Here is a 19,039-nt window from a genome sequence, read left to right as displayed (position 1 = left end):
CTTTGTGGAACTCACATTGGTAGGCATTTTGCATTCTTCGTTGTGGCCATATGTATCGATATAGATATGTTCTAGCTGCATCATTTTAGCATCTCTTTTATTTGCATTTGAAAAACTTTTTCAAACAGGGATAATTCTGTTCCTTCTTAGTACAGTATAGTTCCAGGACTTACTTTAGACATTGCATCTCTTGGAAATCTTTGTTTTTAGTTAAAAGAGAGTTTAGAGAACCAAGTCCAGGGAACCCTAGTATACCATATAGAAAACATTCTGCATTTTGGTAAGGTTTATTAGCCTATATTGAGAGGATATTTTTATACATACACATAGGTATTTCGTCTTTTGATTTGCCTTTGAATTGTGGCAAAATATATTTTGTTTTTGTGACTTTAGTTCTTGATTTTTTTTCATCTATTTGGTCTTTCATGGACTTACCTAACACAATTAATTTTAGACTTTCTTGTAATAAAAATGGAAAACATTTAAAAATATAATATCAGGATGACCTAGAAGTCTTAACTAATAACATGGCTGTAGTTTTCTTTGGTAGAAGAAAAAAAAGGGAATTTTCTACTAGAGAAATTTAAGTCTTTATGGGAATAAAAGGTTAACAGGGTATAATATATACTGAAATATGTTAGGATACAAGTGATCCTGGACTAGAATTAATTATTTTACTTTTATTTCTTGAGCCTTTGGCCTAAATCCAGCTTGACTCAAAATGTAACAATATAGCAAAAATGGTACCTACCTGAAGAAGCTTAGAGAATTAAATGAGTTAATATGTCAGTATGATGGTTAATAAGTTAACACACTGACTAGCACATACTATGGGCTCAATAAAGGTTAGTCATTTTAATTACTAATAGACATTATCATCATCATTATTTTACACTTTCTGTTGGTGGCCCAGACTGCAAAACTCTGGAAAATTAGGCAGAGATTAATCATCTTTAGAATCACACCAGCATCTGAATGAAGCTCTTTCAGTTAGGGGTACCAGCTAGCTTAATGCCAGGCAAGCCCAAGTTTAATAATCTATAGTTATGAGAAAGAAACATACATTTTGTTTTGTTTTATTTTGAGAATAATTGCATGAGTATGTTCCTTTTTTTTTTAAGTCTTTGCTTTATTTGTGTGTATGTATGTGAGTATAGTTGTATATATAGGGAAGTAGGCTCCATGTCCAGTGGGGCTTATGCTCATGCCTTGAGACCAAGAGTCACATGCTATACGGGCTGAGCCAGACAGCCTTCTCAAGTATTTTCTTCTTTTCAAAAATGCATATACACACATATACAATTTAAATTCTATATGTGTGTTAAGGGCTATCCAGCCTTGGGATTTTGCTCTATCCCATATTCATTCTTTCAGTAAGACCTATTCACAAATTTTACATCTATGAAGGGGGGAAATGTTTCACAGGCAAAACTGTGTTCCACTTTAATCTTGCTATCATTGCTAAAAGAAATTTGTTATTTTAAAAATTGTATGTTCTGTATATGTGTTCATATAAAGTATAAACTCATTTTGTTTTTTACCTGACTCATGAGATTATGTGTGTCTTACTAGGTCACCAAACGTGATGAAGACTCTTCTTTGATGCAACTGAAAGAGGAGTTTAGAACCTATGAAGCTCTGCGGCGAGAACATGACTCCCAGATAGTGCAAATTGCTATGGAAGCAGGCTTACGAATTGCACCAGACCAATGGTCCTCTTTGCTTTATGGAGACCAGTCTCATAAGTCTCATATGCAGTCAATTATTGACAAGGTAGACCCTTTTTTGTTTTTTACTTCTTGGACGAATCTTGGAGTTTTGGTAATTCATGATTTAGTAACCTATTTACTAAATATATGTTAAAGGGAATACCATGTGTCAGGCTCTTTTAAATTACATTATCTGTAGCTGAGTATTCCAACTAGGCACTAGTCATAGAGTAATGCCAGTTTGTTTACATAAGGGTTTTTTTATTTGATATATTTGACATCATTAATATAAGATTTGATTTATCCAGCACTCTCTTGTATTCTTCTGAGAGTCTTCATCTCTATTATTGTTGCCTCCCTCCCTTCTTGTTTGGTCCCCTGAGTTTTAGTCATTGTGTGTGTTAAACCCATTTTCTGAATGCCTTCATTGTCTTCCTGTAACAGCCATTTAAGAGTCTGGAAGATGTATACATTGAGGTTTCTTATGATTCTCAGCCACAATAATTTCACATAATAAGTTACCAATCATTTTAGATTTGATCAGATTTTCAATAAACATAATTCTACTTTATCTGTTCTTTGTTATGATTAAAAGATAACGAGAGTATACACGGTCAGGCTCCATTGTTTGTTTGTTGCTTAGTCTAAGTGCTGTATTTAATTCTGTTAAAACTGGGGCAATCCTATAATTGTTTTTGTTGTAATTCAACATGAAGTATATGAAAGTATGAAAAAGTCTCAAAGCACCATTTAAAAAATATATATATATAATAGTATTAACTTTTACTGCTTTACCTTAAATACTTATAACCAGAGAGATGATTATACTTTAGAGTCCACCACATTTAATTTAAAGAAATAAGATCAAGATATAAGGGTATTTCAAATATATTACCGTGTAACACTTACTGAGAACTTGCTGGTGCCTGGTGGTTTAAAATAATCCATTTAATCTTTTCAATAGCTCTGTATTGTCCCAAAGAGATAGATTAAGTACATTTCTCCAGAATCACATAGGTAATCGGTGGTAGGGCTGGATTTGAAGTTGGGTATACTGAATTCAGAATCCATGTTCTTAACCACTAAACCTTTCCAGACTATTCTGTCACTTTTGTTGTTGTTGTTGTTACTTCTAAAGATAGGTTTATTTGAATGAGTGGTGTATTGATGTCAAAGGACAATTGGGAAAATGTGATTTTTCAGTATAATGTGTATTACTTGTTTTGTCCTATAAATCTTTTTAGATACCTTTGCCCAAACTTTACCTATAACTCCTAAGTCTGCAGTTATGTAATTGATTGATTATAATGTATTGAAACCTTAGTAATGATCTCTTAGAGGAGTAATTTTCTACCTCTGAAGAGAAACTTGGCTCGCTTTTATAAAGATTCTGCAAGGAGGTTGACCTTTTTGTGCGAACTAGACTATATAATTTATCCTGTAACAGTATCTTCCCATCATGAGCAATAGTTTGAATGTAATATCCAGCAACCTTCTTACAAGAAACTGGTAAACAAACTTTGCAATGTGTGTGGCACTTTATCATCTAGAGCAGTAAAACTTTCTGTGGTGATGAAAATGTTCTATATATGCAGTCTAATATGGTGATCACTAGCCAGCCATAGCTGTTTAGCACCCAAACGTGACTGTGCAACTGAAGAGCTAAAAGCTACAATTTTATTTTATTTAGTTAATTTTAACTTAAATAGCCACATGTTGCTGCTGGCTACTGTGTTGGACTGTAAAGAGAATTTATTAAAAGTGATATGAAAAGCAAATAATCATAGTAAATTATTGGATAAACATGAATTATAAGTTCACAAGAGAAAATATATGTAATTGGTAAGATAGAATATAGCTCCAATAATAATTGGAGGTAAATACACCCAGGGGAAATTAATGGACTGTCCTGTGTGTGCCTCAGTGCTTGCTGCTCAGTGATTTTTTTTTTTTAAACTGGCATAACAGATATTAAATTAGCAAAAGAGACGTCTATTACCATACGTTGCTGATGGTTTATAAAATGCATTATATATCTTTTGGGAAATAACTTACCAGTAAATAAATACTCAAAATATTCATATCCTTTGATCAAATTTGCTATTCCCAGGACCTTATTATAAGGAAATAATACAAACTTCCAAAAAGGTTATGAGTTTATAAGTGTTAATCACCACATTATTTATAAAGTAGAAAATAAGCAGATGGTTAAAGAATTTATCTCTGCTCAGAACATGGTTATATGGCCATTAAAATTAGTTATTTCAAGACAGATACTCTCTTCAGCTGATAAATAACATTTAGCTTCTTTAAAAAAAAAAGTAGTGAAACATTTTTATTAAGTCTCAGTGATGAACACATGGGTATTGTCATTATTTTTAAAACATTTTGAAATATTTCATGATAAAAATGATTAGCATTATAAAAATGTTTTTGTTCTAATATTAACAGTAGCCAAACCCATAAGTTTGTAAATGGCTGATTAGAAGTGTATAAAAAGCATGCAAAGATGAAAAAATTGAATAAAGGCATGTCAGCATTCAGATGAGTTATTTTTCATGTTTCTTAATATGTATGCTTTTTTAAAAAGAATTACCTCTTAAAAAGTGACCTTTTAGAGGAGAAAAATTCTTCCAAGAATCCCAAACCATTATAAAATTCTGATTTGGCGTGCCTTTTGAAATTATTTAGTTCATATAGCAGATGGACTTCAGATTGAGTTCATAAAGGTTATATCCGGTGTCGTGATATAAGCTCAGTTTGAGTTCAATTTCATTGTTCTTGGTATTGTATAACATTTCTAGATTCTAAATTTCAACTATTTGGAAGCACTCCCAAGAACCAAGCTAATATAGTGCCCTAAGAACATAAGATGGAAAGGGTAAACTTCCAAATTGAGGAATTGAGAAAGGTCTCACATTTGAGGAAAGTGCCATCAGGGAGAAGAAAGTTTACCATCTGCCAAGCAGTAAATGCAGGGAAGTGCGAGGATTGTTCAAGCACCAGTAATCCAGTCAGGCCAAAGCCTAGGATGTGTTGCAGGATAAAATTAAATGTAATAAGTTGCAAAAGTGACTGCAATATTTTAAATAGTCTTTTCTTTAAAAGGATTATCTGGTTTTTGGAAAGTTAATATTTATCTTTTTTAAGTTGCAGACCCCAGCCTCTTTTGCACAAAGTGTTCAGGAATTAACAATTGCTCTCCAGCGAACTGGAGATCCAGCAAACTTGAACCGACTAAGACCCCATTTGGAGCTATTGGCAAACATTGACCCTAGTCCAGGTAAATAAACCCAAGGGAAATTAATAGACTGTCCTGTGTGTGCCTCAGTGCTGCTCAGTGATTTTTTTAAATTATCTTCTGTTACATTCCCTAAGAAATTCCCAGAGTAGTTATTTCAGACCTTTGACATTGTATTTAAGTTTCTGGCCCTAATCTTGTCCATCTATCTCTTTATTACTTCAACTAATATTTATTTAAAGCCTTTTTACTGTACTACTCACTTCACCAGGGAGATAGGCTCACTCTGGAATCCTTTGTTTTCTCTTTTTCATGTCACAGAATTGTGCTGTATTTATTATTCTCATCTGTTTGACAAAACAAAAGTTCTCTAATTTTTTCTATATCCTATGTCCTTAGTTGATTTATCCTGGTCCCATTTTTTTTGTCTCTCTGTGATAGTAATGTCTCATTCATCAAGTATCTTCATATTTCTTAACTTTTGTCAGCCCTTTTCTTGCTCCTTGCCCCTTGACCTGAAAATCACCCAACCTTCTTTTTTCACATCTACAGTATTTTAGCTTGTGTCCTGTTGCTGTCCCTGTGTTTTATTCCTGCTCCTGAGCTAAAACTCTCTTAACATTCACAAGTAATCTCCCAGCTTCAAATTCCAAAGGCTTCTTCTCATTCTTCAAATGACTTGATTTCTCTTTAGCATTTGATAATATTGTTGACTAATTCCTCATTATAGAAACTCTCCTGATATCTTTCTGTACTCTCATAGTTTCCTTCTGACTCGACTAAATCCTGCTGCTGTCTTATTTTGACCACTTTCCTTTCCTGCCCACTAAGGAGTAGGCCACTTGTGTTCTTGGAATTTTGTTTTCCTTGCATTCTGTTGATGATGGTCAGTCATTCCCAGCATTGGTACTACTCTCTGCAGAGAATGGACTCATGACTATCTCTATCACTGTTCTCTCTTTATTACTCCTCCTTACTTTCCCAGATGCTTTCTGAGACTCATCATCTTCTCTGTGTTCTTCAAAGCAAATTCTTCTTCACTTGATACTACCTCTTCCTCTTCTGTGTCTCTCTGTTAAATGACCTCATTGTCTGAAATATTTACACTTAAAACCCAAATCTTTTATCTTAGCTCATATCTTTTCCTTTTACTTGCTCTGTATACCATTTCAGACAACGGGATCTATCTGTTCTTTCCAACATATCCCTCTTCCATGCCAGTTAATACTGCATTGGTGAGCGCCTTATTTTTCCTGAAACTGAATGCCTTCTGTTTTCCTCTACTCTTAATTCTTTCAGTCGAGTCCACTTAACTGCTGCAAAATAAATCACATCTCTGATCTTATTTCTGTGTTCTTAAACTTTCAGTGACACCCCATTGCTTATCAAAGAAGGTTTGGAACTCTTTTGACAGTAGTATTCAGGGCCCTCTTAATTTTTTTTTTTAATCAATCTACCTTTATAGAATTTACTTTGAAAATTGCTTAATCAAACCAGGTCAGATATATTCCTAGAACACATTCATTTTTCTTTTTTCACTATTGTGCTTTGCTTATTCTGAGCAATCAGAAGAGCACTTCCACAAGTTCACCACCACATTAATGACCAATCTATTTATTTGTATCCATGCCAATATATTCTGCTCTCCTTGTGTAACAGTGCATAAACTGTACCTCTAAGCTAAGACCCCTCTTTCTTCTCATGTTCTAATATCTTGTCAAGTACAGTATTCCAATATCTTCTGTTTCTTAGATCACCAAGTTTCCTTCTCTACTAGAGTATTTCTGTCAACATACAAACACTGTTATTTCTGTCATCATAACCCACTTTTGACAACAATTGCCATCCATTACTACGCTATCCCCTCCCCCCCTTTTTAATATGCTCTTGAACTCACTCCAGTCAGGCATTTATCTCTGTTGTTTGAAACTGCTTTGTCAGGGTCACAGGTGACTTCCATGTAGTTAATTCCAGACATGAATTTTTGGTTCTCATTTTATTTGGCCTATTAAATGCAGCATTTAATATTGTCATTTACTTTTTGATCCTCTTAATACTTTCTATTTAAGATTTTATTTATTTGAGAGAGAGAAAGCCACAGACAGACCATGAGCTGAGGGGAAGAGGTAAAGGGAGAAGCACACTCCCTGCAAGCAGGAAGCCTGATATAGGGCTCTATCCCAGGACCCTAGGATCATGATCTGAGCGAAAGTCAGATGCTAACCTATTGAGTCACCCAGGCGCCCCCAGTCTTAACACTTTTTTCCCTTGGCTTCCAGGCCACCACACTTTCTTCCTTTCCTTCTCATTTTATTAGACCCTCCTTTGAGCCTCTTTTGCTAATTTCTCATCTCCATAGCCTGTCACTTTTGGATTGCTCCCAGAGTTTAATCCATGTATCTCTTTTCTAATTATACCCATTCCCTAAAGAATATCATCTAGTCTCATAACTTTAAATTTTATGACTTTATGACTCACAAATTTACTGTTTTTCATCAGTTCTGAAGCCCACATTTCTTTTGATCTTGGTATTTTTGAAATTGAGATGGTTCTGTATAGGTAATGATGTGGTAATTTAATTAACAATCTTTTTCTATTTTGGTAGCACATAAAATAATGGTGTATGTTGCAATTGATTTAGAATCTGTGAAACATGTAGTATATCTGGATCAAACCTTCTTCCTGAATTCTTTTGTATATCTACCTGCCTGCTGAACATCCAGCAGGCCTACTTGAATATCTAATAAGAATTTCAAACTTAATTGGTCCAAAAGTGAGTTCCAGGCACCACCCTCATCCCACCTCCCCTTCCTTTTAGTGGCAGGTCCAACCTTCCATTTCATTTCCTCACGCCAAACACCTGGGAGATCTCAACTCTTATTTCTCACATGTGGTACATCTGATCTAACAACATACCCTGTAGGCCTTTCCCTTTAAAATCCATCTGGACTCCTTCTGCTTGTCACCTTCACTGCTACCATCCTCATCTCTCATCAGGGATTACAGAATAGCCTCCTATTGTCGGTCTGGTTTTAGCATAGGAACTAGAGTGCTCCTGTTACCCTTCTCAAAAATTCTCCCGAGCTGAGTGAGCCCTGTGTTCAGCTCCATGCTAAGGGTGGAGTCAGCTTCAGATCCTCGCCCTCTCCCTGCTCACATGCACACGTACACTCTAACTCTCTCTCTCTCTCTCTAAAAATAAATAAAATCTTTAAAAAAAAAAATCTCCAGTGCTTTCCATTGTTCAGTTTTGTCAATGTATCCACAAGGCACACTCATTCTCTTTTTTTCAGGTCTTTTATCAGATATAACCTTCTCAAGGAGACATTCTCAGGCCACACAGTCCAATATTTTACACAGATCTGTCCCATGCCCCTTCTTCGCTCTATTTATTCAAGTCATCATTATCAAAATTGTTTTTATTTCAGTTATTTATTGTCTGTCTCCTCTCTTGGGTATGATGTTTTTTTGTTTTGATCCTGTTGCTTCCTAACAAATAGAACAATACCTGGGACTTAGTAGGTGTTCCAAACAATACTTTTTTGTATGACTGTTCTCTTCACCTTCTCTATATCTTCTTCTTTTTTTTTTTTTTTCCAAGTGAAACTCCATGTGTCCTTCAAAGCCTCATTTACGTGCCATCACCTAGAGAGGTCTTTCACAGTGTCTCCAATAGGAAGTCATCTCTATATTTGCATTCTTACTTCTTTTTATATTTTTTCTTAAAGAACATTTCATATTTGTGGTTTTTTCCTTTATAAAATCACAGCACTGGCACTGGACAAATGCTAGATGAAGAGAATGTATAGCAGAGTTGCTTTATATAGTGACTCTTCTATTAAACTTTTTAACCATTTTGTATACCAATACTTGATTTATGCTGAATTTGAGAATGGACATTACAAAATGGCTAGTCTACAGTTAAGTTTTTTTTGGTCCACACAATGTTGGTCTGCATAATATTCTAAAATTTTTAGGTCCTGACACTTTAAACTGGGTGATTTTACATGAAAATCTTAAAGTTTAGTCTTCCCTGGGAAACAGTGGTGTGTCTGGCAGTGCCCGCCTTGCCTCATCACATAACAGCAATCTGCTAAAGTTGAATAGTAACCATAACCTTAGATGTAGGCCATACTCTCCAGTTCAGCACACTCCCTGTCTCTGTGTTGTCATTTCCAATACTAAGAGTCTAATGATGGTTGCCATTTATTGTCTGGCCTGCTTATTTTCTTTATGTTACCTTCCCTATCCCTGTAGTTATTTTAGTTTACAATCCATTCCTTTAAATGATGTTTGGGTGAATAAGTTATTACCTGATAAGTTGTATGAAACCTAACTTGATTTCACTGAAGGGCTGACAGTAACTGTTTTTTAGTTTAATATGACAAATATCGAATAACATCATTTAAAAATTTTTTTAATTTGTTGTGTAGATGCCCCTCCTCCTACTTGGGAACAGCTAGAAAATGGACTGGTTGCTGTGCGTACTGTGGTACATGGGCTAGTAGACTATATCCAGAACCATAGCAAAAAGGGAGCAGATCAACAGCAGGTAAGGGGGAAGTTTGAAACTTAGAAGTAAGCCACTGTGGTTGTTATAACAGATACAAACAAAGCCAACAAGATGACATGAATATTTTGAGACTCTGACTATAGAAACTCTAAATTAGTTTAGCATGGTTAACAGCCAGCTTAATGGATTAGTGTAGTAATTTTAACTGACAACAATTGAATTAAATAACCCTGTTGGTCTTCTGCTGTACTGGAGTCATTTTTCACATATAGCAGCATTTGATTGTGCTAAAGATTATATGTTAAAATAAAATTATTCTCTTTGGTTACTATTACATTTTAGTTCAACAGTCAGTTTTTTTGTTTTGTTTTGTTTTATATATATATCAGTTTTTAATGCTGTATTTGTTTAGTACTGTTCACATATTTGTAAATGCTTTTTCTCTAGTAGTAGTTCAACATTTTTTTATTCATATAATGTCTATTATACAAGTGGGCCAAATTTTCCTCAAATACTTTTAAGTGAAGTATATGGCAGTAAAATGTAATAGCTTATGTTATGGCTACAGTGTTTCATTTTTCATTTTACCTCAGTAATTTTATTTTGCCTTCAGGATTTATGTTAGGTTGACTAGGTCTTTTATTTTGCAATAGTGAGCTTGTGAAATTAAAACCTTGTTATTAATTTATCTGGGTCAGGTAAATACTAAAAATAGATTATTCAATATTTCTTTTTTCTTTGAGGGGCAAGGAACACGATAAGTATCCTGCTAAATAGGGGGTGGTACTTGGCTGACTTGGTCAGTAGAGCATGTGACTCTTGATATCTGGGTTGTGAGTTTGAGCCCCCATTTTGGGTATAGAGATTACTTAAAAATAAAATCTTTTTTAAAAAAGTGTCTTGCTGAGTAGAATAATATGGATACAATTTTCCTAAATAAGCACAGACCAGACTTTATGATAAGAAATAAAAGATTAAAAACTTATTTTGAACTCTGTATTCCATTAGACATCACGAAGAATGTAAGAAAAATAGTAAGATTAATCTTTAAATTCTGTCAATAGGTGATAAAATGCAAATTTCAAATTTCATTTAGCTTAGTATTATGTTTGGTAGCTCATTGACTTCCTAATCCATCATGTCTTATACTGGAAAATAATAATAATATAATAATTTTCATTTGCACTTTTAGAGTTATTGTAGGTCCTTGATATGTTCTTCTGCATATCAAGAATTGGTTATAGAGGGGTGCCTGGATTCCAGAGTCCTAGGATCAGCCCCGAGTTGGGCTCCCTGCTCAGTAGGCTGCCGGTTTCTCCCTCTGCTCCTCACCCTGCAGGTGCTTTCTCTCTCTTTCTCAAATAAATAAATAAATAAATAAATAAATAAAATCTTTAAAAAGAATTGGTTGCAAAGTATTTTTCAGTTATAGAGCCTATAGTAGATTTGTGTTCTAGGAAAACCTAATTGTAAATATGGCTATACGAAACATTGTCCAAAACAAACATTAGAACACATATTAAACATTTGAAAGCCCTAAACTCTAGTGGTTTGTTTGTCCATTATAAAATCTGAAAAGAAAATCATAAAGCTGTCATGAAATTTAATCCAGGATTTTTTAAAAGATTTTATTTATTTGAGAAAGAGAGAGAGCGAGCAGAGAGCACAAGTGGGGAAGTTAGGAAAGGGAGTAGACTCCCCCACTATCAGGGAGCACCATGTGGGGCTCGATTCCAGGACCCCAAGATCATGACCTGAGCCAAAGGTAGACACTTAATCGACTGAACCACCCAGGCGCCCCTAATCCAGGATTTGTATGATACTACATATTTGAGAATTAATGCCAACATACCAAAAAAATCAGGACCCTGTTCTTTATAATTAATTTCTTTTTGAACTCTGAAACTTCTGACAGAATGACTTTATAACAATTTTTGCTCTGGGCCATCTAGGTAATTGTGTGAGTTAGTTTAAATCAGTGTCTAATGTTTTTAACTTTGGTCTCAGCCCCCACAGCATAGCAAATATAAAACATACATGTGTCGAGATATGAAGCAGAGAGGAGGATGTCCTCGTGGGGCCAGCTGTACATTTGCACACTCACAGGAGGAACTGGAGAAGTAAGTATGAAAGTTATTAAACTCAACCTTCTAATAACTTGTTATGAAATAAGGTAGAATTGCTGAGTAGAAGAATTTGCCACTGTTAAGAAACAGAAAAGGAGTAGTTGCATTCTCTTTAATGAATGGGAAATGTTTAGAAAATAATACAGAATTTTAAAAAACTGAAGCAGTTTCTTCAGCTTTGATTATATTGTACACAAATAGGAAACTAAATATAGAAGTGAATCATTTGCACTACCAAAAAAAATTAAAACTCTAAGAATTTTCATCAATTTTAACTAATTGAATAATGTATTTCTGGTTTAAAAATTGCCCTTTTCTCTATTTGCGAATTTATTTTATTACCAGGTGTAATTTCACAGATTTTTATAAATTTCAAGGATCAGATAACTCCGATGACGTTAAATTTTCCAACACATACTAGAAAGAAAACCTCTTAATTTGTTTTTATAAAGCCAGTGTAAAAAAAAAAAAAAAAAAAAGCCAGTGTAACATTGCCACTAATCTTGATGAAGATAGCACAATTAATGAAAAATACAAATCTATCTCACATATTAATACTTTAAAAATCCCAAATATTAGAACTCAATAATACATTAAAGTAGGCACCATGAAGTACAAAAGTAATACAATGTAATTAGTATAGGTTAAAGAAGAAATAACATGTGATCATATGCAAAGATGCCAAAAGGCATTTGAATAAAATCAAATGTTCGTAACAGATGAAAATTCTTTAATAGAAGAAAGCTGTCAAAGACATTTTCTCAACATAATTGTATCTCAAAAGCTAGTATGATTGCGTGATGCTCAATTAGTAAAATATTAGATTCAGTCTCATTGAAGTTGACAGTAAGGCAAAATTTAGTAGTAGTGAGACTATTACTGAACGTTCTGGGAGTGGTAGCCACTATACATAACCAAAAAATTAAATTGCCATAAAATCATTACATGGAAAAACTCAAGAAGTACTTAGAAACAAAAGAAATGAAAATTTTAGCAAAACAAAAAATTACAAAAATGAATTGCTCCTATATACTAAAAAGGGAAACACAACCAGTTAAAAAGTAAAGGAAATTAAAGCTCCCTTTGGCATTACCAACAACAACAAAAAAGATAAATACCTAATAATAAACTAACCAATATTGAGGGCCTAGATGGATTGAATTAGTAAGCTACCTTATACATAAGAGAATTGAATAAATGAAACATACTATGTTCTTGGTTAAGACTTAACCATTATATAGGTTTTATCTTCTCTTACACAATAAATTCAGTGAAATCTCAGAATCTTAACATTATTTTTTTAGGACTTAACAAAATCCTTTGTGAAAGTAAATTTATACAAATGGTCAGAAAAATTCTGAAAAAATAAGTTTTCAATGGGCTACACTAACAACTATTAAGGTGTATTATGAGCTGAAGTGCATATAAAGACTGTGGTATTGGAGTGCCTGGGTGGCTTAGTCAGTTAAATGTCTGCCTTTGGCTCAGGTCATGATCCCGGGGTCCTGGGATTAAACCCCATGTCAGGCTCTCTGCTCCAGGGGGAGCCTGCTTCTCCCTCTGCCTACGGGTCCCCCTGCGTGTGCTCTGTGTGTGTGTCAAATAAATAAGTAAAATTAATTTAAAAAAAAAAGACTAGTATTGGCATAGGAATAGATAGATCAATGAAGTACAATGGAAAATCTGAAAGAATGCAAGATACAGTAGGAACTGAGCATTTGTGCTAAAGGTGGCATTTTGCATCAGTAACAAAGATGACATTGAAACAGCTGCTATCCATTTGAAAAATAATTAGAACTCAATTCTTACCTTAATATTAAAATGAATTAATGTTTTTGTTTTTTAAATATTTTATTTATTCATGAGAAACACACATACACAGAGAGAGGGAGAAGCAGGCTCCATGCAGGAAGCCCAACATGGGACTCGATTCCAGGTCTCCAGAATCATGCCGTGGGCTAAAGGCGGCACTAAACCACTGAGCCACCTGGACTGCCCAATTAAAATGAATTATAAATGTATCAATCTTTAAGAAGGAAACCGTACTTAAGAGATCTTTGCTGTTGTTACTTAACCTTTTAATAGGAAAGAAATTTTGAAAACCCAACATCTATATAAAAGAGAAAACTGATAAATTTGAGTACATAAAAACTATTAAGATGTGGCCCAAACACCACAATTAAAAAAAAACGATTGGTAGGAAAGTGACATACAGAGGCCTGACAACTCTAACATAAAATGAGTTACTACAAATCTGTAAGGAGAACCAGTAAATACATGGATCATGAACATACAGGCAGTTCACAGAAGAATCAAAAAAAAAAAAGTGTAAAACTTTGTCAACTTCATTGATTATTAAATACAAATTAAAACAAAATGATATTTTTAGGGGCACCAGGTAGCTCAGTCAATTAAGCATAGGACTCTTGGTGTCCACTCAGGTATGATTTCAGGACCCTGAGATCCACACAGGGGGCCAGGTTGTGCATTGAGTGCAAGTCTGCTTATCCCTCTCCCTCCCGCCACCTATGCATGCATACACATGTATGTGCACTCTCTAAGTAAACTCTTTTAGAAATGATAGTTTGAACTATCGAATTAATAGAGACTGTGATACTACCCACTGTTTGAGATCATGAAAAAGGACATATCTTTTGTTATCAGTCGGAGTTATAATAGTTTTGGAACATTATAACAATTTCTAATGTGCATACATTAGAGTTCTGTTTCTGGTTAGTCACATGAGGATGCAAGGAAATGCATCTGTTACTGCATTGTTTTATTTTTTTTTAAGATTTTATTTATTTATTCACGAGAGACACAAAGAGAGAGGGGCAGAGACACAGACAGAGGGAGAAGCAGGCTCCATGCAGGGAGCCCGACGTGGGACTTGATCCTAGGTCACCAGGATCAGGCCTTGGGCTGAAGGCAGTACTAAACCACTGAGCCACGTGGGCTGCCCTACTGCATTGTTTTAACAGCAAAAAATTAAGAACCTAAAATGTACTGACATAAAGGAATATCCAAGTTATGAAGTAGAAGGAAAATAAACTAAGCAGTTGTATATGACCTTATTTCTGTTAATAAAACTCTTAGTATACATATTAATATTAAGGTACCATATGGAGGGAAAAATCTATATAATTATGTACTAAACTATTAATGGTGGTTACACTTGAAGAATAGTGTCTCCTTTCCACCTCTGAAATTTTCGGATAAGGGAAACATTCAGAAAAATAGCATTATTCTTATGGGGTGTTGTCTTTGAGATTATTTTTTAAAGCTTACTAGCAGATGTGAATATGCTTTTACTGTTGAGGAACAAAGGTACTAGAGTCTGATGGCTTCATATTTTTCCTGTAGTTAGATTTAGAATCTGCGGGATCCCTGGGTGGCGCAGTGGTTTGGCGCTTGCCTTTGGCCCAGGGCGCGATCCTGGAGACCCGGGATCGAATCCCACATCAGGCTCCCGGTGCATGGAGCCTGCTTCTCCCTCTGCCTATGTCTCTGCCTCTCTCTCTCTCTCTCTCTGTGACTATCATAAATAAATAAAAATTAAAAAAAAAAAAAAAAAGATTTAGAATCTGCTTGTCTTATATACCGCCATGTCTGTTTAAATTTAGGCATTATTTTATTTTGTTTATATTAGTCCACTTTTAAAATGATTTCAATTTTGTATAGGCACACAATAGCATCAGCATCTCTGAATCATATCTGATACAAAATACTGTTCTTAATTATTTAAACATTTTAATGGAATAAATGGCAAATTTTTCTGTACACAAGAGCTTTTTGTTTTATTGTTAATTTATAATATAGGCTGACTGTATCCCAAGGCATTTGAGGGAAAGCTAGTCATTTCAGAAACTGCCTTCTAAAGATTTTTCTACCCCTTTCAATACATTTCAGAAATAAAAATTACAATAAAAGTAACTTATAATACAAATATTAATTAGCATAATTTGTAATGTTACAAATACTCATTATAAGGAATTTTATACTTGGTGTTTTGCCTGAAATTCTACAGTGTCTACACAAACAAGTTTTCAAGTTGATAGCTACAACCACTGTTTTAAGAGAATTTCTAGAAAGTAATGTTCTTGGTATCTTTTCCTTTGTATCTGTTTCTCAAATACATTTTAGTTCTTGGTTTTGCTTTTATAATTTTGGGTTTTGGTGTATGCCTTTGCTTTCTATATAGGTTTCGTAAAATGAACAAACGTCTGGTTCCCAGAAGACCCCTGAGTGCCTCTTTGGGTCAGCTTAATGAGGTGGGCCTGCCTTCAGCAGCTGTCCTTCCAGATGAAGGTGCAGTGGATCTGCCTAGCAGAAAAACCCCTGCTCTGCCCAATGGAATTGTATCAGCAGGGACTACAGTAACACAACTGATTCCACGAGGGACAGACCCCACCTATGATTCCAGTCTGAAGCCAGGAAAGATAGATCATCTGAGCAGTAGTGCCCCTGGATCCCCTCCTGACCTGTACGTCATTTCTCCTAAGTTTTATTTAAAGTTTCTTCTTTATAAATTAGAGGGAAGAAAGAATAATCGGTGTTTTATTTAAAAAATAATAAAAAGGGCTTTATTTCCTATGCTAGTGATTTTTAAGAAATGATTAGCATGTGTGAAATAAGATCAAACTTTACAAAATTTGTAGAAGAAATGACTCTTGGAAAAACCAATTTCTCAAGTTAAGGCTTTTTAAAAAAAAACATTTAACAATTTGTGTATATTAGAAGTATTTTTGAAACCTTAAACTTGATTGACTTGTAGAATCTTATTCCTTTAGGTTAGAATCTGTCCCTAAGAGTATTTCTGCCTTACCTGTGAATCCACATCCTGTACCTCCAAGGGGGCCAACAGACCTGCCTCCTATGCCTGTCACCAAACCACTTCAGATGGTACCACGAGGTTCTCAGTTATATCCAGCGCAACAGGCAGATGTTTATTATCAGGATCCTCGAGGAGCTGCTCCACCATTTGAACCAGCACCTTATCAACAGGGTAATAATCTTTTATTTACATTGCTGTCCTTTCTTAGGAGTTATGAGAACATTTCCAAAAAAGAGTGATCATATTTGCAGCAGCCTCAACATAGATAAATGCTTTTATTTAATACTTTGGAAAAAGCAGAGGTTTTGTCATCAACTAAATAGTATAAAATAAATGAATTAGCCGATGTATCTAAAACAAATTGCCCATCAGTGGAAGCTAGTTATATTTAAATATATGCATATATTTATGAAAATAACAAGTCACCCAAGTAGACAGTAAAAATTTGCTTAACTCAGGCAGTATCTATTTCCCTGACTAAAATTTTCTTTGAACATGAAAAAGAATTTAATATTATAGTGGGTATAAATTAAACACACAGTGTGTTTTTCTTGCTTTCAGTTATCACCTAATATTTTTTCTGAGCCCTGTAATATATATAAAAAAATACAGTATACATATTGTAGAGAGTTAATAGTGTAGAGTCAATATTAGTAAAAGAGCATGAGTATACATATGATGTATGTGTGTGTGTGTATATATGTGTGTGTGTGTTAAAAATTAAGCATTCACTTGTGGTTATTATTAATGTAGTAGAGATTAACTGTAAGACTCAAGGGAGATCATTGAGAACTTGAGGAATCAAAAAGACTTCATGAAAGAATGCCCTAAATAGAAGTATAGGAATAAAAAGATAAATTAACAAATGGATTGCAAAGACAACAGTTTAGAGTTGAGGGTGGAGTAAGGGGACTGTTGTTAAACCAGGTTTGAGTATTAAGTCCTGTATTAGTGTGGTGAGAAAAAAGGGATTTCATAAAGTAGTCAAATTTGAAAAGCCGGCTTTAGTGACAATACTAGATATGGATAAGTGATGGAGTGGAGATGACTGAGGCTTCACATGTACAATTCCTGTGAAAAATAGGAACACTAATTTTTAAAGTAAAATGTTGGATCTCTGTCAGATACCATGTGGTGCTATTACTTTTTTTTTTTTTTTTTTTTTTGCTATTACTTTTTAAACTGAAGTATTTAGCTTCCCAGTCAGGGAACCAAAAAAAAAAAAAAAAAAACCCAAAACAAAACCCTGAAGTAGATTAAATATATTCTCCATTTCCTTTTCCCAAGGCTATCTTAATTTTGAATCAGAAATGTCTTCTTTATTCTCAAAAGAATAGCTTTAAATTGGTATGGCACTATTAATACATGTAAAAATAAGATGAAAGTTTTTTGTATCTTCCTTTGGGCCGTCCATCACAGGAAAGACTCAACTACTTTTGTTAAGGTGACCTTAAATACACTGTATCAGTCAGGGTCCAGTGGCAGATAACAGAAATTATGCTTGCTGTATTAAGCAGAAAGAGGTTTAAAGCAGGGAGTTTAGGTGCCTACAGAATCAGTGGAAGTACTGGAAAGGGCGGCTTAAGCTAGGCTTCCAGGAATGAATCCCAGAAGTAGCTACTGAAAAAGTCTGTTAATAGGGAGAAAGCAGTAGAAATAGGAAGTGTGGGTTCTATCTGTACACCAGAATCATATCACTGGAGGCCAAAGTCTGAAAATTGGGAAGCTACTATCATAGCTGTTGTCTCTAGAACTCCAGAGCTATGTAGCAGCTACTAGATCTGCACCAGCAGAATGGATCTGTTGTATGCCACACTACTGTCCAATTAACTCACTTTCACATTCAGAATTCATGCGAGTGATTTGTGGAACCTGAGTTTCAGGGAAATGTGGTCTTTTGCTTTCCAGTATTTGCATTGCAGTAAGGTACAGCAGAAAAATAGTCAAATTGAGAGCCAATCTACTATTGTAGATTACATATAGGTTAGTTTTTTCAATGACTTTTAAGGGTTAAGGTTAGTTTTTGCTTATTTTTCATAAAGCCAACCTGACTACATAAGCAGAGGGGAAAAATGTAAAGAAATGAGTGGATTACTCTTTACTGTTGAAGTATTTTAAAAGGAAAATTTTTAAATAGATGGCTTATTGTTGCTTTGGGTTCCTTTTTTTTTTTTTTTTTTTTTATTGTGCAGGTATGTACTATACTACACCACCACAGTGTGTATCTCGCTTTGTCAGACCTCCACCATCTGCTCCTGAACCTGGTCCTCCCTACTTGGATCATTATCCACCCTATCTCCAAGATCGTGTAGTAAACTCTCAGTATGGCACACAGCCACAACAATACCCACCTATGTACCCACCACACTATGATGGCCGCCGAGTATACCCTGCTCAGTCTTATACAAGAGAGGAGATTTTCCGAGAAAGTCCTATACCCATTGAGATTCCACCTGCAGCAGTGCCATCCTATGTACCAGAATCCAGAGAAAGATACCAACAGATGGAGGGTTACTATCCAGTGGCTCCTCATCCAACTCAGATCAGACCTTCGTACATGAGAGTATGCTGGTTTTCTTTTCATTATTATATAGATTTAATTTGGTTATTGGTTGC

General features: G+C 34.7%; 1 protein-coding gene across 3 annotated transcripts in view; it reads left to right on the top strand.

The window, feature by feature from the left end:
* The window catches only part of RC3H1 (ring finger and CCCH-type domains 1), a 79,758-nt gene that overhangs the window by 41,310 nt on the left and 19,409 nt on the right, over positions 1–19,039 (top strand). For all 3 annotated transcript variants that reach the window (XM_041753455.1, XM_041753463.1, XM_041753449.1), the window contains exons 6-12: positions 1,573–1,773; positions 4,860–4,992; positions 9,384–9,502; positions 11,471–11,583; positions 15,791–16,072; positions 16,380–16,594; positions 18,616–18,986. In XM_041753455.1, coding sequence (XP_041609389.1) covers positions 1,573–1,773; positions 4,860–4,992; positions 9,384–9,502; positions 11,471–11,583; positions 15,791–16,072; positions 16,380–16,594; positions 18,616–18,986 — 1,434 coding nt within the window. The remainder of the gene's footprint in view (positions 1–1,572; positions 1,774–4,859; positions 4,993–9,383; positions 9,503–11,470; positions 11,584–15,790; positions 16,073–16,379; positions 16,595–18,615; positions 18,987–19,039) is intronic.

This window comes from Vulpes lagopus, chromosome 1, assembly GCF_018345385.1.
Source record: "Vulpes lagopus strain Blue_001 chromosome 1, ASM1834538v1, whole genome shotgun sequence".
In the NCBI taxonomy this organism is placed as follows: Eukaryota; Metazoa; Chordata; class Mammalia; order Carnivora; family Canidae; genus Vulpes; species Vulpes lagopus.
The sequence above is the reverse complement of the archived record's forward strand: the minus strand, read 5'-3'. Positions and strand labels throughout refer to the sequence as shown.